A 23,610-nucleotide genomic window follows, 5' to 3' on the forward strand; every position below is an offset into this window, starting at 1 on the left:
GTATAACACTGCAGGTGGGGCAGGGAGGTGGAGAGGATCATTTAAAGCCCTTTTTAAATAATGCATGGGTATTTAATGTGATCATTTCATGCAAATAGTAAGCAGGACTTGTGTTACTCCCTCATTAGCACGTTTCTGTTCCCTTGATCAATATGGATTGTGGCTGAGGCACATTTTCCAGTGTGGTGTCTCTTTAAGATCGCGACTATTGCTAAATCCCAGAAACTTATTCCCTTTTTTTTTTTTTTTTTTTTTTTTTTTTTTTAGCCCTCTACAGCTGAACTGGACTTTGAAACTAGTTGCTGCTTTACTTTGCTGATACGAGTTTGTCATGCTACTTTCACTTCCTAACTTTCCTGATGATCGGAAAAAACTTAAAAATATCCCAGTAGCTGTGGGAATTCATGGTGCATGGCAGAGATACTATAGAGAAAGATAAGAGTAGCTAGTGGTGAGTCAAGGTAATACTCTTACTGAGTAACAGCAACTTTTTTTTTTTTTTTGGTGAAGGGGCTTCTGGTGTCGTTCCAAGGTGAGGATCTCCTGTCCCACCTTGGCAAAGTGGACAGTTGGCTGACCTATACACCACTGTCTGTAGGGACTGAAACGCTAGCCTCTCACCATTTGTAAAGCTCTCTGAGCATCCTGAAGAAACAGGCATGTATCTATTAAGCAGTTTGTGGAAGATCAAAGAGGGAGTCACTGGCTGTCTACTAGTTACTGGTCTTGTGCAGTATTGTGTGAAATTCAAGAGGGAGCTACCTTGAACATATCTGTGAAAACACTGGGGATGCATGAAGCAGCAAGTAATGGTTACAAACATCTGTTTTCTTGAAATAACAAGTTTTCTCATGTCTGGTGTTACTGGTTGAACAGTTATGGTTTGGGAGTATGGAGTAGACAGGAGTACGGTTCCCCAAAATGCTGAAATCCAATCTTGGAATGTGATACCTAAATGCTTTCAGTCCTTGTCAGAATTGAGGTTAAAGGCTGTGGCGTAATTCAAACTTCTGTTTTACCTCCTGTGCCTTACTGTCCCATGCCGTAGTTCTTGACTAGCTCGCTTTCTTTCAGAGGCTGACCAAGCAGGAATTCTGGCAGCTGGTGCACCAGAGCTATGGCTCCGAGTTGGGCCTGAACAGTGAGGAGATGGAGAGCTTCCACTCATCGTCTGAGGACAATGGGCAGCCTCGGTAAGGGGAGCCTGTAAAGCTTATTGAAATACTTGAGGAGAAGCAGTGACCTCTGGCTTAGAAATTCTTTTTCCGAAGTGCTGCTGTAGCTTTACCAGGAAGGTTAAGCCTATAGTAAAAGGATGCAAAGAACTGCATAAACTGAGCTCGCATGAAAACTTAATTGTGTTCATTGTCTCAGATAGTAGGAGTACAGCTGAGGCCCCTTAGAGGAGGGACATCAGAAGACCTTGTTCTCCCTGAATCTGCTTGGGGATATCATCAGGAGAGCTTAAAGAGCAACCTTTTTTCATGGTGGTATCTAGCCAGGATCTGCATGCCCTTCAACAAAATGGAAGGGCTGAACGGAATGGAGCTATGTATGATGATCAGATGCTTCTTCCTCTCCTCTGTGGAGACCAAAATACTTGTTTTGGTTTATCCTCCTGCTGTGTGAAGTCTTTGCTTGTTTTTGTATTGTCCTTATCTTAAATTAGGAAACTGGAATAATCTAATTAGGTGGATTTTTTTTTTTAATGGTTGCCTTGATTTTTTTGGAACAAATGTGAACTAATTTACAAACTGCCAGTGTCAATCTAATAACAGGGCTTTAATTTTGTATCCGTACGTAAATAAGTATGGCTTTACAAAACTGAACAATGTAATTTATGTCTCTCTTCAATCTTATAGTATCTGAGTATGTCTGTTAGAAAAAAAAATTAAATTCACTTCAAGCTTCAAAAGATGTCCTATTAAATATTTCCTATGTTTTTTTTTTCCTGTAGAAAACACACTACTTTGAAACTCTGGCGTAAGGGATGTGGGGAAAAAAATTCTTGTCTCAAGCTTTCTTAAAATGTTTTCTTTCCAAATTTGTTCTAAGCTATCTGTTTCATCTTTTCCCACAGCACACACTTTCTCTCTGATTCACCAGTGCTTGGTTTTACTAACCTTATGGTCAGAAACTGAACCTTCTGAGAAGTGGTTAGGGTGAGGAAAATGACTTGAAATTAATGAGCTGGATGTGGGAAGAATGAGTTGGTAGTTTTTGATAATAGCTGAACCGCAGTGGTTTGAATGCAAAAATCACACTTGGAAGCTTTCTTGGATTTTTTTTTTTTTTTCAGCACTTCTGTCTCCAAAGATATCTTCCTTTTTGCTTTGGACAGATCCAGCATTTGTGATGATTCTGGAGAAAGGGATGAAAAACTACCTAAAATGATTGGTTTAGTTCGGGAACCCACACTTCAAACAGAAGGAGAGTCACTCAATAGACACGCGTTGCCAGGAGTAAGTGCTGACACAGCCTTTCTTGCTATTTGTAACTGATAAGCATATATGCTTAACTTGTATATATGTAAGGATATATGGGGATTGTAACTTCTAAAGAAGCCTTTGAGAATTCATAATAGCTTAGGAGGTTTTCACATCAGAAATTTAAGATGAGTATCTTCAGGTTTCATTAATGTTTCTTGAATTTAATAAAATTCTATATAAGAGAATATTGTTGCTGTGAGTTTCAGCAATGTCCTGTTATTAATTCACTGCATAACCTGGCTAGAATGCTGAGGCTTGTGCCCTGGTCTTTGTTTAAGAACAAAATTAACTGTGTTTTATCCACCTTCCTAGGGACTGTGTGCATTTTTATCCAAATACTTTATGAAATTAATGCCTCTCTTCACTTCTGGTGTTTTCTTGCATGTGCTATTTGTCATTTAAAACATCATCTCTTCTGTCTCTCCTATACATGAGCTTTATTAGAGGGTAGTTATGCTGTGTTACCCTTGCCTTCAAGGGTCAATTAGTCTGCTCTTGTGAATATATGAAGCCTTTTTTATTTAAATTTGTGGAAATATTTCAGAATGAAGGGTTAAAAAACCCACACTTGATATAATAAAGATGGGTTTTCCCATCATTCCATGGGTTAATAGAATTGAACAAGCATGAATGTTTCACTCGTGGTGTTGTATGGATTTGTGAATGTATTTGGCTAGTTGGGAGGGTGTTCTGAGGTGGGCACAGTTGCTGGGACTCCTGCATGTAGTTGTAGTCCTAAAAGGTTATAGACATTTTCACTTAATAGATACTCCAAGGGAAGGATCTTGGAAAAGCAAATAAAGCACTAAAGCATTTCTTTCAAAATTCACTAGGGTTGGCTACCTAATTGCTGTTTCTGTTTTGGAAAATTTGGGGAGGGAAGAAAAGGGGATGTTTGTAATAGCTTTTATTACCATATAAATATTCTGGGTTTTATCACTTGCTAAAACTGATCTGGAGGTTAAGCAGGCTTTAAATAGTTTTGCTGAAATCCAAGTTAATGGCTGGAGACTCACACCCAACAAACAATACTGGTGTTTGTCAGATGTTAAAAACTTAGTTGGATGATGGGTATCTCTCGTGGAAATCCTAACAGTATAAAATAAGACTTTTGGACAGCTATAAGGGAGGTCTGGGAGGACTGTGGATGCTGCTGGAGTTTAGGCTCTGTAGGATAACTAAAAATCTAGCCAGGTAGCTTTGGTTTGGATTTGTAAGTTGTCTTTGCACAAGAACAACCATTTAAAAATAATTGCTGTGCCTGGGAAAGAAGTCTTTTGTTTACCTAGTGGGTGCCACTCCCAGAGATCTCTTGCAGGTGCTAAATCTAATTGGGCATGTTGGTGAGCAGTAATGCTCAGGGATTTGGTTTGTACACAAGAAAAAATGCTGGGATTCTCCCTTGAATAAACTGCCTTTAAAAAGTCCTTTTAATTATAGTGTAAAAGAGCAATCTTGATAAATGTGTAACTAAACTATTTAGCTTACTGTTTCAGTGTAACTAAAATACATAGTGATTGTGTTCAGCTGTGTGTGTCACTTGGCATTTCTCAAGAATGTCAATGCTCTCTCCACAGCCCCTGGATTACAGCACAGTTTGTAGAAGCACAGGGTAATAGGAAGAGGCAGTAGCGTTCAGAATGTATTGATCAAAAACCATCCCACTGACACAAAACACAGTTAATCACCTTCCAAAGACTGGAGAGAAACAGGCCTAACCTCTCCTTTACTGCTCTGATACACAAAGTAAGTCCCAAAGCTCTCATCAGAGGAAAATCTGAAATAATGGAGGGGTTGGCTATGGTACTTGGCCTGTCTTGGGAAAAGTATTGTCAACAGCTGTCCATAGCTGATTAAAGAAAGTCTGTGTGTAACACCAGTCATGGCTGGTCTGCTTCTCTAAGTGCAGTTCATCTCAGTGTGGGGAACCACCTTAGTGCCTGTATTTTCAACCATCATCCTCCCTCCACCCCTTGGAGGGGAGGCTTTCCAGTCCCAGAGCCTGCTGTTCACAGGTTAAAAATCAGAAAAGCCTTGGCACAGAGCTTAGCAGTATGGGACTAACTCATAAATGCACATAAGGAAGAAAATATACATCTCTGATTCCAGCTGACAGATCTTAAAATCATTATTCTTCAGTGTAAAAAAAACAAAACAAAACAAAAACAAAACCAAAAAAAACCCCAAACCACCAACCCAAAACCCCCAAGAAAACTCTGAGTTGATCAGGTATTGCAAAAGCCTCAGGATGAATCTTTTCTTTCCTGACATTTTTGTAGGAGCTGTTGCTCTTGTCCTCTGACTCGAGTGTGACTCTCCTGCTCTGCTCATGGCATAGTGGGCTGTTATGCTGCTGGTGGGAGCTCCACTTGTTCGCCATATCTCTGTCATCAAAATGCTATGAAAGTTTCTTGGATTTGAGCTGGATCTGTGTGTCAGTTTTTAGACTGTTTCACCATAACTAGCTCTTTTCTGACTTTCATCTGTATTGGTAGAGTGTTTTGACATGAAAATGTTGGTTCTGTCCTAGTTCCTGTTATGTGATTGAATATAATAACTTCAGGCACTGTAGCTCCTTTCAGTAGGAACATTTGTTAATTGATCTGCTTTTCTGATAGTCTTCCTTTTTTATTTTTGACCTTGAGGGATTATTTTTGCCTGCTTATACTGCAGTCAAATTCATGCCTGTCTCTGTTTTCCAGCCACCCACCTTCTGCTAATGGCCCTCAGTTACACAAAAAAAAGTAGATGGTCTTTATTTTCAAAAAACCCAAGAAGTACAGGAAGTACCTCATGATTATTCAAGTAGCGGATGCTCTTGCTTTTTTGAGTCTGTGCTGAATAATCTCTAGGGAGGATGGTATTGCAGATGAATTGGAACTACTCAGCTATTATGATCTGAGTACTACTGAATATGAGGGCTGTTCCACTGGAGGCAATGGGAGCTTTGGGGAGAATGAAAACCAGGATTTGAAGATAGCAGCCAAGCTTTTTGGCTGGCATTTTGAGATGTATGAACCTTGCACATACAGTTTCACTAGAAATTACTGCACGAAGTGTGTAATGAAATGTAAACTTAGCACCCAGTTACTATAGTTTAGGGTTAAGAGCTGCATTGTTGATTCAGGGACTGATATTTTGGGGGATTTCCTGCTTATGTATTGGAGATGGCAAATAATACTCCATTTCTTTGTTTCTGAGAAGTCACATTTTATAGGCAGGATGGCTGTAGACAGTGTTTTAAATAAAATTTTTTATCTAAGGGTCATAGAGCCCTACAAAATAAGAAACCTTTCAAGTATGTTTGGGACTAGGATGACCTAATCTTGCTGAAAAAGGGAGACCCTGCCTGTCTTATTGTGCTTCCTTCAAGATTGTTGGACCCATTGCTAAACTGGCAGGAAAAAAATAACTTGATCAATAAAAAGTAAATAATCTTTGTTATGTTAATGAATTTATAAAAGCTAGCATTGATGCAGGGAAGGGGACCAAACCATGCAGGTGGGCATAAGGGGACTGGATGGGGAGTAAACTCTCCCCTTTAAGGCAGCTCTTGGTATAACAGTAAAGATGAGTAAGTCTGTCCCTTGTTAGCAGGGTAAAGTGAAACTTTGAAATAAAGAGGAAGGGAGGTTGGCTGGGGTATGGAGGCAAGGAAGAAATTAGTGCTTGACTGTGTGGTAATTGAGCGGATAGAATTTGTGGCTTCCTTTATACGGCTTTCTTCTTTGAAAGTAACTTCCTCTTTTTTTTAAAAAAAAAGAGTCTGTGATTACTGATGCATTTTATTTCTCTTGGTTGTTTCAGGTGGAGGAGTCCCTAAATGAGAAGCAAATAAAGAAGAGCCCTCTTCCATCTTCAGAAAGAAAACCTGTTAAGCTAGTCAGGAGCAGGTCTTTAGAAAAGTCCTTGGACCTGAATGAGAATGAAAATCTTCCAGAGAAGAGCAGTGCCTCTGATAGTGAAGAAGGTAAATCTCTTAAAAATTGGGATCTGTAAAACAGCCTGACTGTGGTGTTCTATCTCACCTGTGGAGTAAGTTAGAGGATCTAATCTTACTATGTTTCTGATCTTAGAAACTTGTTTGCTCATTTGTTTCACAGAATTGCAGCAAAAACATCTTTGTATCTTACTTAGTTTCTGGGAAAAAAATAAATTGTTGTGGGGTGTTTAGAACAAAAACAAATTGTGGTTTTGGTTTTTCCCCTTTGGTGGGTAAAGAGTTGCTAACATCTTAAACTAAAAAAAAAAAAAAAGTTTCGTGACATTGTGGTGTTCTTTGTTCACTTTCCATTCACTCACAGGTATTTCAAATATTTTTCTTTCATTTGTTTTCACTTCTTGAACTTGGGAAAAATTTCTGACTGTTCTCCAGTTTCTGAAAGATTCCCTGCTCTCCTCACCCTACTTCTTTACAATTCTACTTTCTTAAGGCATGTGGGCTTCAGTTTGATGGAGTAGACTGAGGAACTTGCTGAAAGTCCAGGCAAGACAACTTCCCAGGTTTCAGGAGTGTATTGTCTATCCTGAATCAGGCCTTAAGATGGAAAAACCTTGATGTGTATTTTGGAGCAGATTACACTTTGTGTGCTAACAGAGTTAGTGCCTTAATGGATCCTAATATACCATCCTCATAACACATTACCCAGTACAAGATGAGAAGAAATTTGGATACCACAGTAGTGTAGAGATTGTAACTTGGTTGTTACTTGCTTTCTTTCCTTATCCCACTGTAGGAGAAAAAAGTGTAGCTGTATGTCTCACAGTGGTTTTGGTGTAAGTGTTTTAAAGCTATGTCCTGGGGAGAGAGTAAGGCCAGAGGGTGCCTTTTACCCAGGCTGGGTGACAGTGAGACTTTTTCTGAGGTCTCTGGGTGCTTGTTCTGTGGTCCCACAGTAGTCCCTGACAAGTTCTTGCTCTCTAAGGTGAGCTTTTCACTTACCGTGGGGAACTTTTCTATGTCAAAGGACTGGAGTTGTTCAGACAGATCCCTGAAGTTGTGGTGAATGTTCTGTTAAATATCCTGTCTTGGACTCTGTAAATGCCTTTAAAATGAGGTGAGCACAAACCTGCATTGCTTCCAAAGTTGTATAGTGGTGTGCACGTGAAAGACAGAAAAGCTCAACAGTAGCAATGTGCTCAGTAGCAGCTGGATATTTCTTTCATATGCAAAGAGATAACTTTTACCTGTTGGCAGGAATAGAGCAGTTCGGTTAATTGAGGCCAGTTCTTAATCTGGTTGAGGAACTTTACATCTCATCCTTTCAGAGTTGGCAACTGAAGTTGCTTGCAGGTGATCACTGAGGTGTCCGGGAAAGCTTTCAAAGTCAGGGATTGAAGTGGTTGCATGCAAGTTGTGATTGTTGCCTGAGGATATACTTTATATTCAGCTAACTTTCCTTTTGCTTACCCCATACTGTTTCTGTGTTTGCCTGAGTTCAGATTGTACACACTGCGTGTCAGGTTGTATCATTTTTGTGAATATACCTACTTGAATAGGCTGCTGTTTGTGCCATACTCCTACACACTTCACAAGCTGCACAAATTGTTTAGTCCATCACAAGGTGTATCTTTTAGAGCAGCAAAAACTTTGGCCTTCAGATCTTTTGGATATCTTGCAGTATTCCTATCCTCTTAGTACCACATCTCTCTTCTGTCTCTGGATTTTATTTTTTATGGCAGAAACTGAATGAAAAGAGTCCTTTTGTCTTTCATGCTGCTGTTTGCCTAAACAACAACAGTAAATACTCCCTGTCATCCCTGCATTGGTGATGTTGAGTAAATATAGCATATTAAACTGAAAATGTCTCTTTAAAAAAAGAGACTTAAAGACTTCATGCTGCTTTTCTTATTTCTCCTCCCTCCCCCAACACTAGTCTTTTTTTTTTTTTTTATTCAGAGCAGGAATTTCTAGTCCTACAACATTAATCTTTCTCTTGTATTCCCTTCTTCATGCTTAGAATTCTTTTCTTCTGTTTCTCTGTCTGTTTTCTATTGCAGTTGCCCCATCCTCTTACAAGGTGAATTCCTTCATGCAAATGAAACTAGCTTTCCAACATGGCAAAGGTTTACCCATGTGATTAATGTCTCTTGTGTCCTTTGGCTCATACTCAGGCTGCCCATGGAGGTGTCCTGGCAAATAAGGTGAGGGGCAAGCTCAAGACTCTTGTTCTCCAACTCCAGCTCCACCTGACACCCAAAGCTGGAATGCCAGGGCCTTAGCAACACTGGTTCCTGTGCCCTAACCCATTCTCACATTGCTTACCTGGGGGATGGGAGGGTGTGTCTCATATGTGCCACTGGCCTGTTGACCTGAATCTTGATGCTTTTGTTGGGTTTCATAAATTGGAGTATTGTTCTCGAGCCATGAGCTAAAAATTAGTATCGGCAGTCTTGATTCTGAATTTTGGAAAACAAATTTTAGTTCAAGCACAGAATATGTATTTCCAAAATAGAGCTGGGAGATTCTGAAATTCTTCAAATGACTCTTAGTGTGTGTAGCGCTCTTTTTTTTTTTTTCCACTGGTAATGTTTGGCAGCATAAAATGCTTCAAAGAAAGAAGGGGAAGCATGAAACTAGAAACCATTTTTTTCTAATGGAAAGCTTTAATGTATATGGGGACATCATAAATTCCTGATTTTGCATAAATTGACAGACTTAATGTGTTGTTTCTATTTGTACTAATAACCACCTTAAATGTGTGGTCTGCAGGAAAACGTAACTGGCTTGCACTTTAGTACTGAGATGGGTACAGCAGTGGCTTGACTTTTCTTGCAGATAGGGATATATGGGACAGAAAATGTTTGAAATACGGGGCAGTTAAAATGAGTTCAGCCCTGGTTTTACACCCCCAGAAAAATGAAACTTTGGATATACAATGTATGTATGGAAGAGTAGCCCTATTATCTTGTTGGCATTTTAAAGTACCAAAAGCATATACTTTATTGAATATGTAACTACCAATTATTTGTTGCTTTAGAGTTTGGAGGGTGTATGAGTTATCTAAAAGTAAAAGGAATAAGTTTTTTACCTTGTGAACTAGAAAAAACTAGCATTGTCACAATACTTAGTACCTCCCCAAGTTAATTTTGTACTTAGTCATTTAAAATATAGGTATGCTTTTTTGATAATGGTTAATATTGTTGATGCAGTCTTTAAATACATGGTGTCTGGAACATGTTCACTCTAGGAATTCTTTTTATTAAGTTGATTTCAGGTGTATCTGGTGAAAGGCTCCTACCTGCATATTCTTCATGCAGTGTGCAGTTTTCCCCCATCCCCAGTGGCATAGAAGTGCCAAGACTTGCATACATACTTCCTTTTTTTTTCCTGCTGATTCTCCCCCAACTCTGTGGAGTGGAAAAATCAGCTATCTAATTAATTTGTTTGACAGCCTCTGCTCTTACAGTTCAGCTTTCTGAATTTGCTTGTGGTGTATTGATTATTAATAGGTATTCTAAGAACAACTTTTTTTCCTGCCCCCTCTTTCCCCTCTTCATATTTCTCTCTTTCGTGCACTGCAGATGTTTCAAACCTCTGCAGTCACTGCTGCATAATGGTATTGTATTCAAACATTATTTCACAGCTTGCTTTGCAGTGATGAAAATGACCTTATGAAGTGCAAGGCAATAGCAGGGGAGGGAACAGACTTGCTGTCTTCAGGCTGAACCAGGACACACTGGGTAGTATGTTTACTCCTGGATTTTTTGACTCCCTAGGGATCCTAACCTAAACTCAGAATAATGTCATGTTCTCTTATCAGACAGTAGCTCCAATTTATCTATAAATGTATTCAGGCTAAGAGACTTAGTGGCTGATAATTGCATGCTGCTGAGGGGTTAGAACAGCATTAAAATTTAAGGAGTTAGACTGATACCTGGATACTTGCACAAAACATCCTGTTCATAAAGAGTATTTCTAAGCCAGTCTAGTTAAAATGCTTGATGTTGCTCCAGTATTGAGATAAATAAAAGGCAGGTAGGTTTACCTGTGTGAGTTAAGCAAATGAAAACAGTAGGCAAACATGCATATTAATATGTAGCAGAGTGGTTAAAGCTTTCTGTTCAAATTGCAAAGCGTGTAAACTATACACATTCTTTGCTGTGCTACTGTTTCTGCTCACTGCTTCACCTAGGATTTCTACAGATAAACTCTGAGAAGTCTGGAGGGAAGCGAGACAGAGCTTGACAAGCTTCAGGTATGCAGTGACTTGCTTCCACACACAGATGTGGAACTTCACAGGAGTGAAGCAGCATTCATGATTTCCAGGCTTTGTGAAAAACAGCTGTTTGAATCCTAACATCTAAAGCAGCTGATGGGTCTGATAGATCAGCCCAGTTTCAGCTTGGATTTTCTAAAAATGCTGCTTTACGTATTAACACCATTTTAAAAAAAAAATTGTTTCTTTGTTCCAAGAGCTGAGAGGGATTGTAAGTAAAAACATACTTCTCAATCGATTCTCTCAATGCACTTGGCACTTCATCGACTATTCCTTGTTAGAGACAGGACTAGATAGAGGTAGAGTAGGTAAATCAGCTAACAGGAGATTTTGTATAGACCCATGGATGCTCTGGCTTAAGGCTCAGTACAAGGACGACAGACTTAATGCTTGAAGAGTAAAATATCTCAGTAGTAAGGTCTGTACCTTAAGGTAATAATGCATGGGCTTGGTGTGTACCATAAATTGCTGTGGCTTACCAAATTACTTAGCATCAGCAGAAACATAGTAACTGTCCTCAGGCATTTCAGGTGAATATAAAGCTGTGTCACTTAGCTAAGCCTCACTGGGGCAAAGGTAACTTGTATTATAGTCTATTTGCTAAGACATAAGCAAATAGCTGCCAAAGCTTATCTGGTGCATGGTGACCTGATCATGTGACTGGGCCTTTGAGGGTGGTTTCTGTGGTTTGGTTTGTGTGTTTTGAGGGGTTTTTTTAAGTGGTGTCAGATGCCTTGGGCATGTCAAGGTCCAGCTGAGAGACTCAACCAAGTAAATAGGTTTGAATTACCTGGTATCTGACTCCATGCATGTTAGGTGATGCACAGTAGGCATAGGGGATGTCAACATCAATATCTGAGGCTTCCCATCTCTTGGTGAGAGAGAGGAAGTGGGAAGTGTGCTTTGAGAGGTCTTTAATGTTGAGGACTTGTTGGCTGAGGTCAAACTTACAGTTCATTCAGACTGCATTTTGCCAGAATTAGGTTTAGCTCTGAGAGAAAATACAGTGGACATAAACTGAAAACCCCGGTTGAATTTTTGGATTCCCTCAGAATGTGTCAGCATGGTAGAATCTGTGTTCTAGCATGGAAAGATTGCATGCTGTCTGGTTAAATAGGCCTCTTTTAAAATGCATGCTTGCTTTCTGTCCCACCTCACAGTTTCATAAGCAGAACATGGCATGGGAAGGAAGTCCTTCTCTTGTGCAAGCACAAAATGGCATTCACGTTTCACTTTTGGGGTCCTACATTGAAGCGTGATTAGGTCAACTGTTTTGGGTGTGTAATGGGGACTTTTAGCAGGCTAGAAGCAGAACTAGGGTGGAAGTCTGCTCAGTCATAACTGTATTTTGCTGGGGACTGTTGTGGTGTTTAGTGGCTTTGTGCATTTATCAATACTGACTGGTACCAAGAAGTAATGTTTTAAGTGCTGTAACCTTAGCCTATAGGCAGCTTTTGAACTATAGCTTGATATTCAGGCTACCTTTTGAATTGGTGGCTGGCACTGACCTTTGCTAGCTCTGAACAGTCATTTCTATCAATTGAAAGGTCCTGACTTCTGTCTTGCTTCTACAAGATTTGCTTTCAGGCTTTTTGTTTCATTTTTAGTAATGTGTTGGCTTGTTTTTTTGGTGGCTTTTTTTTGGTTTTGGTAATTATAGCTTAGGATGGACTTGTTTCTAAAGCATAAACAGATTGAGTTGGGGTTGGCATAGGAAACTGCTTGCCCTCCAGGATTATAATTCTGTCCCTTATCTCTTGCAAGAATGGCTGAGACATCCACAAAGCTGAGTCATTCCAGCAACCAACAAGAAGTAGAAACAGTAAAGATCAGTGCTACAGCCACACAGTGCCACTGGGGCACTTGGTGGTGGTTTTGAAGTAGAGGATGGCAATTAAGCATCTTGGTGCCTTGTCCAGGACTGCAAAATGGAGCAGGATACCTCTTGCATTCCTCTTATAAAGAGGTATGGGGAGAGGAACAGTTTGAGGAACTGTTTGGGAGTCTACCTGGTCTCTTAGACTGTAGATCTACCAGCATTACAGATGTTAAAAGCAGAATTATGAAACTAGCCACGAGAAAGCTAGTATGGCTTCGCTGTCCTGCTCGCTATGCATGCGTCCTTTGTACAATAGACATGCATATTAATGAAGATTACACTAACTTCTTGTCTTCCCCAGTGTTTTCTGTAGGATTAGTAGAATACTGAAGGCAGAACTAAAGGGATGGGACCTTGTGATGTTGATTTAGTAATTTATGTTTGCACAGGGAAATGGGGGCTGGGGGGGAGTGGGTTTGAAAATTGACTCTGAACTTTGCTCCTGAAGACAACCTACCAAATCATGTGCTGCTATCATTACTGGGTTTTTGAGAGTGAGAAATAAATGCTAATGCAGGTTAGGGAAGGATTTGAGCTGTAATAAAGCTTAAAATATTATAAAGTTTCTTCATAATACTGTTCCTAACATCATAATCTCTGCCTTTCCTTAGCAGTAAAGGAGACTGTCTCTGAGAATGATCTCTATGGGAGGCTTTTTATAAACAGAGTTTTCCACATCACTGCAGACAAGATGTTTGAAATCCTTTTCACCAATTCTCACTTCATGCAGAGGTTTCTCAATTCCAGGAGTATAGTAGGTAATACACCCTTCTCCCTTCTGTCCATGTTGCAAACTATCCTGAAAATTTCAACCTCTGAGAAATGTTAAATAGGGCTAAGTTGAATTTTAAGTTTCTCCTTGCTTTAAAAGAGTTATGAAGCTTTAAAGTTCCACAATGAGAGAGGATATTTAAAGCTAGCCTGTTTATAGATCAGCCACATTTTGGAGTAAAAACCTCATTTCAGTGCACCACAAAACTACCAATTAATGCCTGAATTTTGGGGAGGCTATTAAGTTGATGCATTCTGAGGGGTATTTCTGATTACATTGTGTCCCAAAAATATTGGAATGTGTATGGCTGGCACACAGGCAAAATAATTGCATCCTCCTAAACGATACACACAGGCTTTAATTTTCTGGATGAGTAAATTTTATTCACTGAGATCATAAGAACAGAAAATTAAGTCAAAAAGGGTAATATTTATTCAGCATCAGCTTGGAAGGCAAAGTAGCAAAAGCTTTTGATAATGTTGAGTGAATCTATTCAAGTTTAAGCAGATGGGAAGTGATATATTTTGATTTAATTGCTTACTCCCCACCCTCAAGTCTTTTTCTGTAGACTCAGGTTCAGCTGGTTAGTGCCTCACCTTTGTTCATCAGTGAACTACAATTTTCCCTTTACTACAAAAGACACAATCATTTGAAATCAGTTTTCTGTCTCTCTCCCCACCACTGTTCTTAAACTAAGATATGAAAGGTCAGAGAGAATGTCTTTTAGGTAATCTACATTTGAGATTTTTGTATAATTTCTCATCTAGATGCTGTATCAACCCCTTGGAACAGAGATTCCAGTGGCAATCAGTTGAGGACTTTGACGTACACTGTAACGATTAACAATCCACTTTGTGGGAAGTTCACAACTGCAACTGAAAAGCAGGTACTGTGTGCATGTCTGTGTCTGGTGCCCATTAAAGTGAGGGAGAGGTCAACTCTACAGTCTATCAGAGATCTGACCATGGATTAAGAGTTCAGGGAGCTGAATGTGGATCTGCAGTTTTAATGTAGCATCTTTAAGGTAGCTCACCGTTAGTGAGCAAATGCAGATGAAATCAGAGAGGCTTTCTACCTTTACAGATGGCTGCAAACCTCTCCCGCAAAGTCTGTGGTGAAAAATATTAGCACCTCTTATGAATTGGGTGGTGAAAAAATGCAATAAAATGCTTTCAGTGTCTACTTCTGGGCTTCCCAGTACAAGAGAGATGGAAAGAGTCCAGTGAAGGGCCAAGATGATTAAGGGACTGGAGCATCTCATAGGAGAAGCATCTGAGAGCTGGGACTGTTCAGCCTGGAGAAGAGAAGGCTCAGGGGGAGTCTTACAATGTATATAAGTATCTGAAGGGAGGGTGCAACAAAGACTGAGTCAGGCTTCACTGCCAAAGGCCACACCTTTCAGTGGTGCCCAGTGACTGGTAAGAGGAGATGGGTACAAACCGAAACACAGGTGGTTCCCTCTGAACTTCAGGAAACACTTTTTTACTGTGAGGGTGACTGAGCACTGGCACAGGTTGTCTGTAGGGGTTGTGGCATCTCCTCCCTTGGAGATACTGGAAAGCCATTTGGACATGGTCCTGGGCAAGCAGTTCTAGATGGCCCTCCTTGAGCAGGGTTCGTGGACAAGATGATCACCAGAGGTGCCTTCCCATCTCTGTAATTCTGCTTTGGGAAAGGTCTCCTAAGTCAGTCTCAAAGAAGAGCTGTGGTCATGAGTCAGTGACCAGCCTTGCATCTAGTCCTTGAAACGGCAGTGGGGAAGAACTGCTGCTGCCTGTGTTGGCTCTGCCTGGAGGCATCTTCTCTTTCCCTGTACCATCTATATTTGGAATTGTTAACTTTTTAGAAGTTCAGGCTTTCTCCCTACTCTAATTCACTCAGAATTGGTTGATCTAGCTTAAGGAATTCCACTAGAAGAAGGAAAAACAAAATGATACCATGAATATATCTTCTTATTTTTATTTTCTTTTATGGTAGATCCTGCATAAGCAGAGCCAGAAAGGTCAGTCTTATCAGGTGGATGCTGAGGTACTGACCCATGATGTCCCCTACCATGATTATTTCTACACTGTAAACAGATACTGCATCAGCCGCACATCCAGTCACAAATGTCGATTACGGTGAGCCTGGGTGGTGCACGGTGGGAGGGGAGTAACCATGGCACATACATTGCGGGTTGATGAAGAGTGCTTATCAAAAGATCAGCCAACAGCATGGAGAAGGTCAGCTTCCCTTAAAGTTGCGGATCTCTTCTGGAAAAACAAGCTTGGCTTATTTCTTGTCACATGTATGCTATATTTGGATCTCATTAATTCATTGAGAAACATTGACTCTGTGAGGTACAGAACTCATCTCCAAGAGTGAACTGAGTTCTGACCAGTCTTGAGTTTTCAAGTGCAGCTGGGTGAGTGGGATAAACTAGAACTACCTGTGATGTTTTATTATTGAGTTTACCAGATATCCTTGCTAAGGGTCTGCAGAGGAGGATGGTTTCACAGGAAGGTGCAGGGAAGCTGGATTGTACCTACTTTTGCAGGGAGGGTACTCAAGCAAGTCAGACTTCATAATGAAATTCTACCTAGATAGAGGAGTCTTAAAAGGCACTTGCCTTTCCTCTCCTATTTGGTGAAAACATCTGCAGTGATCAAGTTCCATGTTCAGTGCATTTGTGTGACTTTCTGACTATGTAACCCTTGGTAGTTTTTGTGCTGTCTTTAGTAAGATCTTTTATCTCAAACTTCATCAGTACCCAGGAAAGGTAAGCAAGCCTGGATTTTATTCTACCTTATCTCAGGCTATAAAAGTGCTGAAGGCTCCCTCTCTACTGGGAGAAGGGAGGAAAGGTCCTTGCACAACTGTTCTGGATGATTTTTTGAGTGAGTCATTCTTCCTCTTCAAGGGCTATATTTGTTTTATATGAGACACATGGCAACACTAGGGTAAGAGCAAAATCCTGGGTTTCATTATGGTGTGCAGAGCATGCATGTATAGAACAGAAGGTGCATGATGGTGTTACAGCTGGCCTTATTATACTGCATTAAAATGGCTCAAAAACTGAAAGATGCTGTTTTGTTAGACTAGAAACAGAGGCTTGGATTGATTTGGATGATTATTTGAAAACATATGTTCTAGGACGTTCAGTGTTCTTGACTTAAATCAAAACCACAGGCTTATCCTTTTGTCCTTTATGAAGTGTTTTGGAACTCATTCAGTTGTTAGAAGCAGCCCTCTGAAGGATTTTGCTCCAATTAATTTCTATTCTGGAAGCATTATTGATTAGCTTGACTTGGGGAATGCAAGGCAGGAATGTCATTTCCCCTCTGTCATGCTCACAGAAAGACATATTTTAATTTCTGTCTACTCAGGGTAGGATCTGAACACTTGGCGCATGTGTGGTGATAATGACTTTCACCTGCTACTATTGAAGTCCCCATTGTAATATAAATACATCATGTGTACACATACGGAGGAAAAAGCAGGACTTCATGATCTGAAAGCCTGAAGCCTATTTTAACTGTATGTTAAAATGAGAATACTTCAGTGGACAGAAATTCTCTGCTAGCCTGAGTCTGCAGGAAAACACTTCAAAACATTTCCCATAATCGGAACATTCAGATCTCCTGAGGCTTTAGCTAGATATGTTGCATTTGCTACTGTCAGTCTCTTGCCTTGCTTCGGGGTACATGCTGCCCAGGTGGAAAGCCAGGGCAGTTCCAGTTGGTATTACAGATTATGGACATAAGATAGAGTCCTAGAGATATCTGCCATCACTGTGCTGATAGAAGAGCACTCTTTCACTATTGCACTCTCTTTATTAGGGTTTCTGCAGAAGTGAAGTACAAGAAACAGCCTTGGGGCCTTGTCAAGTCTGTAATTGAGAAGAATACCTGGGGAGGAATACAGGAAAACTTTAAACAACTTGGTGAGGCATTTTCTTCCTTGTGCTGGACTAAGGAGGCTACCTTTCCTATTTATGTTTTCATTTCTGTCAAACTTGACTCCTTAAAGAGTTGTTTGAAAAGGAAACACCAAAGGAATCTCAAAGTCAGAAGTTCCTGTCATCACTATATCTGCTAATTCCAGGGTGTAGAAGCAGCCCTGTAGCTTAGTGCTAATGGAGCTCTTGTATACTTTGTCATAATTGCTTTCTGAAGGAAACAGGAGGAGCAGCAGGAAAACTGTTACTCTCAATTGCATGTGCCTCTCTCAATTATTTCCTTGACTGTGGGTATGAGAAGCAGTGGCACTTGGCAGGCTCCCTGGCTATGTCTGTTAACAGCCTGTCCAGCCACGGCTGCAGGCTCACAGTCTAACACAATTCCTAGTCTCAGTCTAACAGTGTCTTGAAGTGCTCTCCCAACTGCTGTCTATCATTAAACAATCCTGCATAGGCTGAGTGTACACTGTATCTGGAAAGTGTACTAAGGGCCCTCTAGCAAACAGGACAGGTAGTACAGGTCAAGGTGTAGTTACTGCCAACTACCTGCTTTAAGTTCATTTACTCATCTTGCTGCCACCCTACACATCAGTACCAGGCTTTTCAGCTTTCTTTTTGAAAGTTCAGTAACCTTATTTTTTCCACTGCAGAATCAGATCTCCTAATGGAGGAATATGCAATTAATCAGTCTATAGAAGACTCTGGAAAATTAGTTGCCCTGAGACGAAGACGGCGCACTTTACACCGGAGTCTGGCAGAATCACTTCCCAAACGCTCTTCCCAACACTCCTCTGGTGACATGGGAATAGAGTCCCAGGGCATCATAATAGGTAGGAGTTTTTATATCAAGTGTTTTCCAATAGGTGCAGTCAAGAAAGCTTAACACTTAAGCTAGTACAAGAGTAACGCTTGCGTGTATGTTGCTCTCATTGTCTTTATCTAATTGGTTTGATAGCAAATGCTTTAGTTTGTTCAAGCTTGCATAAAACAGATTTGGAGCATGCATAGTCACTTTCATGGTGAGTATCTCATGAAATCAAATCTTTCTGTTAAACTAAAAAACAATCAAAACCTAAAATGTTGCACTGTACCTGCATAGGATTGAAAATGAGATGGGATCAGAAAGAAATTTAACCTGACTTCTGTAAAGTTGCTGAAAAATTGTTTTTATTTCTTCAAATAACTGCACAGCCAATCCATGAGTTGATTAAACTTTGTCACTCCCCTCTCAGTCACCTCTTGGCCCTGTCATTTTTTTTTCTTCTTTTTATGTTAAGGAGTCTATTTCCCATCTACTTCTGTAATTTCTGGGTCATTGAAGCATTTCTTGCAGTTCCACTGCCCCCAGGCATGACAGACTTGGCCACTAGCTGGTACAATATTAGCTACACCTGAAGATGGGAGGAACATCCATGCACTAAGGTGTGCCAGTGATGGATTTCATGACACAAGTTGAATTGTAAACACTGAAATAAGAACAAGTGCCCTTTCCTAAAGGGAGAAACAACACAGAGTATAGCACTGAGAGAATGTTTGGATCAACAGCATGTGTAATGGACTCTTTACCTAGCTGAGATTACTTCCTGATTACTTACCTTTGCTACTGCTGCTCCACCTTGTCAACTGAGTGTGTCTGTCTCAGTATACACTACAACTTTCCTGTATGCCCTTTGTCCAGAGCAGGAAATGTGAATGTAAGGAATTGTTTTAGGACAACAGGTAATTATATTTAAAGACCAGTCTGCCTACAGTGGTAGGAGATTGCTGTTCAGTTTGGAGAGGACACGCACGCTTCCTCTCCCTCACTTGTGTCTGATCCCCGTTGCCTGACAGCTAGCAGATGGTCTTTCGAAAGGCTGTTTTCCGGCCAATATATAAATCGAGCCAGTAAGGATGGGACAAGTTACAGGAGAGCTTGATTTGACACTGGTTGTCAGAAAGACTAACATGGGCAGGAGAAAAAGCACAGAGCCACTGTGCAGCCTGTCTCTGCTCATTGTAACTAGCAGTGTATGTGCATAATGAGTGTTAGTAATGAATGGACTGTAGCCTTCTCAGGTTATCTGGGTTTAATATGAACATACCCCAGCGCTGCATTCTCCCCAGCATCCTTTGGTAGGGGGAATCGTGCTCTGGTGGAAGAGCCTAACTGTCCAGGCTGGCTTGTTGGAGATGACTGCAGAAAAGCCTTGGTGAATGGTGGAGATAATTCTGTGCACCCACATGATGTTATTTTTTTCCATTAGAAGCTGTCGGGCTATTCTGTGTGAAATGCTGGGCACTGACATATATCTGCAAGCATCACTTAGGAACGTTCTTCAGTACTTTTTAACTTCTTTCTCTTCCATCCCCTATAGGAAGGAAGAGAGATGCTGTAAGTAGGACCACCACCATCATTGTAGCAATGAGTGTCTTGTAAGTACTGACTTGCATAAAAATGTGTCTTGACTCAAGCTCATCTTGGTCTTTATCTGTATTTGTTTGTATCTCACTTGCATGTTAACATTGCATATAGCATGATAGATTCTGACACAAGTTGAATGGAGCACTCAGGTATAGGAGGGGAATGGATTGATTTAAGAAGCGACTCACAGAATGAAAATGCTGACTTGTCAAGCTAGTCTGCCTTGCAGGTTTACTTAGGCCTGATCCTATTAAAAAAAAAAAAAAGTCTAGAATGTACTTATTTTCTCCTAGAATGATTCTCTTTTCTTAGCTGCTTTTAGCCCAGATCTTGTTTCTGAAGCATTGAAATTGTTACGGGACTTGATTTTCGTTCTCTTCTCTCTACAGTTTGCTGCTCTTGGTCTTGCTGAATATAACACTGTTTCTCAAACTGTCAAAGATAGAGCATGCAGCTCAGTCCCTCTATCATGTCCAGCTTCAGGAAGAAAGCTCTCTGAAGTAAGTTGAATTTACAATCTTTCGTTTCTTTCTTTGTCAGCTTATGTGAATCTGATCTAAAGAAATACATTTTGAACACCGAAACTCAGTGCTAAGTTTTCAAAAGCTGCTCTTCTGTGGTCTGTGCTGGTATCCAGTGACATGTCTGACTGCATCTTGTAGTAATAAATTTCTCCTTCGACAAGCTGTTTTTTGGGGGAGTGTTAACCATAGCTTGCATTTATCACCCTGCTGTGACTCATCTTCTGTGAATATCATAGTGCTGATCACAGAACCAAAGTGTTGGATTGATACTGTGTGAACCAGTATGATCTCAAATGTAATGTTAAAGATTCATTTAGCTTTTTAGCCTCTTTCTGTGAGTCTCCTGCTAAATCTCTCCCCCTCAAACTTCCGTGTTAGGTGCCTTTTGTATTCAGACACATGGGAGAGGCTCAGATGTTGCTTTCTCTCTTGAATACAGCGTCAGCAACAAGTTAAAAACTGTAACCTGATCCTGAGTATGGAAGTGGTGTGGTAACCTTCTTCATAAGAAAGATCTTCGCCTCTGAAATGTGAGAACTGACGTTGTAGACACATAATGCAAGCACATTTGTTCTTGGTGACTGTCTACAAAGGTCTGAGGCAGTATCTTTCAAGCTAACAGAGACTGAAATTCAAATGCAGGTGTCTTTTTTTTTTATGTGGCTTTTAGGAAAGGATGCTCTTAGCAATGGCAGAGCAATGGTGGCAAAGAGCAGTTGCTTTTAGAAAGGCATGGAGGTGCTTGTTTCATGTTTCTGAGGTAATCACAATCTCTTTCAGCATATCCCCAGAAATGGTATCAAAAGAGGAGATCCCTCAATATGATAAGGAACAGGTTAAACATGTGAAGGGAGTTTTGAGAGACTCAATTGAAATGCTTGAGCAGGTAGGTCTGCCAATCTTTCCTGGTGATATCCTTGTTTCTCAACAACTCCAGTTTTCTCTCGTATGCCATCATAGTTTTTGTCTGATGTTTTCTGGTGCTAACAGAAGTTTTCATAACTCTTTGATCTCTTTTGTCCTAGGCTTGAATTTGGTACACAGGCAATGCTCATGTTTCTCACATTTTGGATTGGGGTTGGGTTTTTTTGGACTAAGATTAAATATTCATGTCAACTTTATTAAACCTGTCAAGTACCTGTATTGATGAGATGTGTTGATGCAGATTTGAATCATGACAAAGCAAAGACTGGAGTAGTTTGAAACAGATCCTCATTTCTAAGAAGACTCAAAACATAATATTAAGTATTTACCCACCTCATTATGGGGGTTTTTCATTCAGGTTTATCCTGGCTTTTGCTCCCCACTACCCTTCTAGATATTGGGAAGATCTTAGCCTTGGTATCAATGGGCCACCTAATCTCTAGTGAAAAAGAAAAAATCTACAGACCGTATGTTTCTGAGAGACTCCACAGCTATGGTGCTAATCCTCCTTCTCAGGAACTTACACTTCCAGGCTCTTACATATGACAAACACTATGTAAAAAATGAAGTTACTGAATGCTATTGTATGTCTCTGATCCTGAAGTCCAGGACTGGTAAACCCCTAGGCTGAAATTTCAACTCAGTAAGTGAAGGACAGTAAATTAATATTTTGGGGTTTTTTATATATAACCTATGAATGTTCTGATTTTAAGGAATATTTTTTTATTAAATCTTAAAATGTGACAGAAGAAATTATTAGATTAGGAAAGCTGTGGGGGAGTTCACATACTGTACCTCTATCCATCACCAGTTTGCTCTGTGTTCTCCCACACACTAAAGGAGGGTAGAAGAAGAAGCCATTTTTTTTATACTCCTTGTTCAGAGGTGTCTCTGCACACAAAATTGCTATTAATCTGTTAACCATTTTGATCACAACTCGAAAAAGCTGCTGAGTGCTGGAAATTTCACTATAGAAGTTAATTTCCTGTTTTCCATGCCATTTTTATTTTCTCTGCTTACTACCCAGACAGTTCCTAATTCTGAAGAAAAAAAAAAAAAAAAAAAAAAAAAAAAAAAAAAAAAAAAAGCAAAGAAACAACCCCCAAAACCAAAAAAACCAAACCAACCAACCCCTTTTTTCTTTTCTTTTTTTTTAAGAAAAGTTGAGGATTCAACTACCTTTTTCATTTCAAATAACACTTTTGTCTGGAAGTTGTGACACACCTGTGCCTATTACCTTGTTTTTTCTGAGGGTTGTCAATAATCTAAACTTGTTTTGTGCACCAAAATACATTGGGAGGGCTACGTATTAAAAGAAAATTCATGCTTTGCTGCTATGTTCCTTGGAGTATTTGGTACAAACATTAACTGAGTAAAAATGAGTGGGATGGCTTCTCTTCCACACTAATGTCTGGCGAGGTGTTAAAACTATCATACTGGACTGTTAGTAATTATAAACTGTACAGAGTACAGCTGTTAGGACAGCACAATAAGGCAACTGTTTCTAGAAACAGGAGGAAATTGCATGAAATCTTGAAAAGAGATGGAGGAGAGAGACAATATTTCCCTGATATCGCTCAACCATGCAGAGGACTAACTTAAGTAATTGATGGGGTGTGATGGTTGTATCTTCACAGCTAAAGATCTCCCTTTCCATGCTCCAAAGAAGCTTTGACCACTTGAACAGGACACAGAGTAGCAAGACTGAGAGTTAATACCCACATCAGCTTTCTGTTCAGGACGTCAGAAGAACAGATGTGTGTGAGGACTTGTGGGGTAGGATTGTATCTGTCACCTTTGGACTCACTGTTTGGCTCAAAAGTTGCACGGAATAAAGGTTTCTGGAAGAAGTTGGGTTCTGCATTCCTGTAGCCTGGCCAGCTTTCTCTCCTTCCAGCCTTGTGTCCTGGGGAGTCTCACTTGCAAACAGTGCAGAGCTCTCTAATCCCGTGGTGAGTGAGTGAGAACAGTTGTGCTGCTGGTGAACGCATCTGCAGACTTCAGAGGAGGGGGGAACACCCTCAGCAGAAAGCTGGGCTTGGCTTTAATGAAATCTCAGCTTTTTATGTCAACTTAAAAAATAACTGTCCTTGAAGAGTGTTTTGGAGTAAAAGAACAGGTAGTGGTTTCACAGCCACAGGATCTTTATATGCTTTTTTTAGTCGTGGAGACCTTGTAAAACAAGACACCATCTTTAAGGATGAATATTTTTAAGATTAATTAACTAAACAGGAAAACGCTTGATAACGCTTTGCTAAATCTCTTGCATGCTGTGAGCTTTGGCAGCCTGCCTTCTGCCATATGTTTTTAGCTCTCCCAGAGAAATTTCAGCCCTTGGTATTTTCCCTCCGTCAAGAGCTGCTCTTCAGTTCTTGAGCATGGTGTGCCCACTGATGATGAAACACCTTTTCTTCTGGCTTCAAGCTTTGCGCTTTTTTTTTTTTTTTTTTTTTTTTTTTTTC

At 40.2% G+C, this 23,610-nt stretch overlaps 1 protein-coding gene across 2 annotated transcripts in view; it reads left to right on the plus strand.

The window, feature by feature from the left end:
* Window positions 1–23,262, plus strand: part of GRAMD1C (GRAM domain containing 1C) — a 53,516-nt gene extending 30,254 nt beyond the window's left edge. Inside the window, exons 7-18 of one of the 2 annotated variants that reach the window (XM_026843823.1) lie at window positions 1,075–1,193; window positions 2,342–2,462; window positions 6,297–6,459; window positions 13,199–13,345; window positions 14,127–14,245; window positions 15,337–15,479; window positions 17,178–17,281; window positions 17,947–18,126; window positions 19,654–19,711; window positions 20,090–20,200; window positions 21,005–21,110; window positions 22,786–23,261. In XM_026843823.1, the coding sequence (XP_026699624.1) occupies window positions 1,075–1,193; window positions 2,342–2,462; window positions 6,297–6,459; window positions 13,199–13,345; window positions 14,127–14,245; window positions 15,337–15,479; window positions 17,178–17,281; window positions 17,947–18,126; window positions 19,654–19,711; window positions 20,090–20,200; window positions 21,005–21,110; window positions 22,786–22,863 (1,449 nt within the window). In that variant the 3' untranslated portion in view covers window positions 22,864–23,261. Of the gene's footprint in view, window positions 1–1,074; window positions 1,194–2,341; window positions 2,463–6,296; window positions 6,460–13,198; window positions 13,346–14,126; window positions 14,246–15,336; window positions 15,480–17,177; window positions 17,282–17,946; window positions 18,127–19,653; window positions 19,712–20,089; window positions 20,201–21,004; window positions 21,111–22,785 lie in introns of both variants that reach the window. The other variant, XM_026843827.1, reaches the window with a different exon arrangement.
* The last annotated feature ends 348 nt before the right edge of the window (window positions 23,263–23,610 follow it).

Source organism: Athene cunicularia (genome assembly GCF_003259725.1).
Source record: "Athene cunicularia isolate RWA chromosome 1 unlocalized genomic scaffold, athCun1 chr1_part1, whole genome shotgun sequence".
NCBI classification, from domain to species: domain Eukaryota; kingdom Metazoa; phylum Chordata; class Aves; order Strigiformes; family Strigidae; genus Athene; species Athene cunicularia.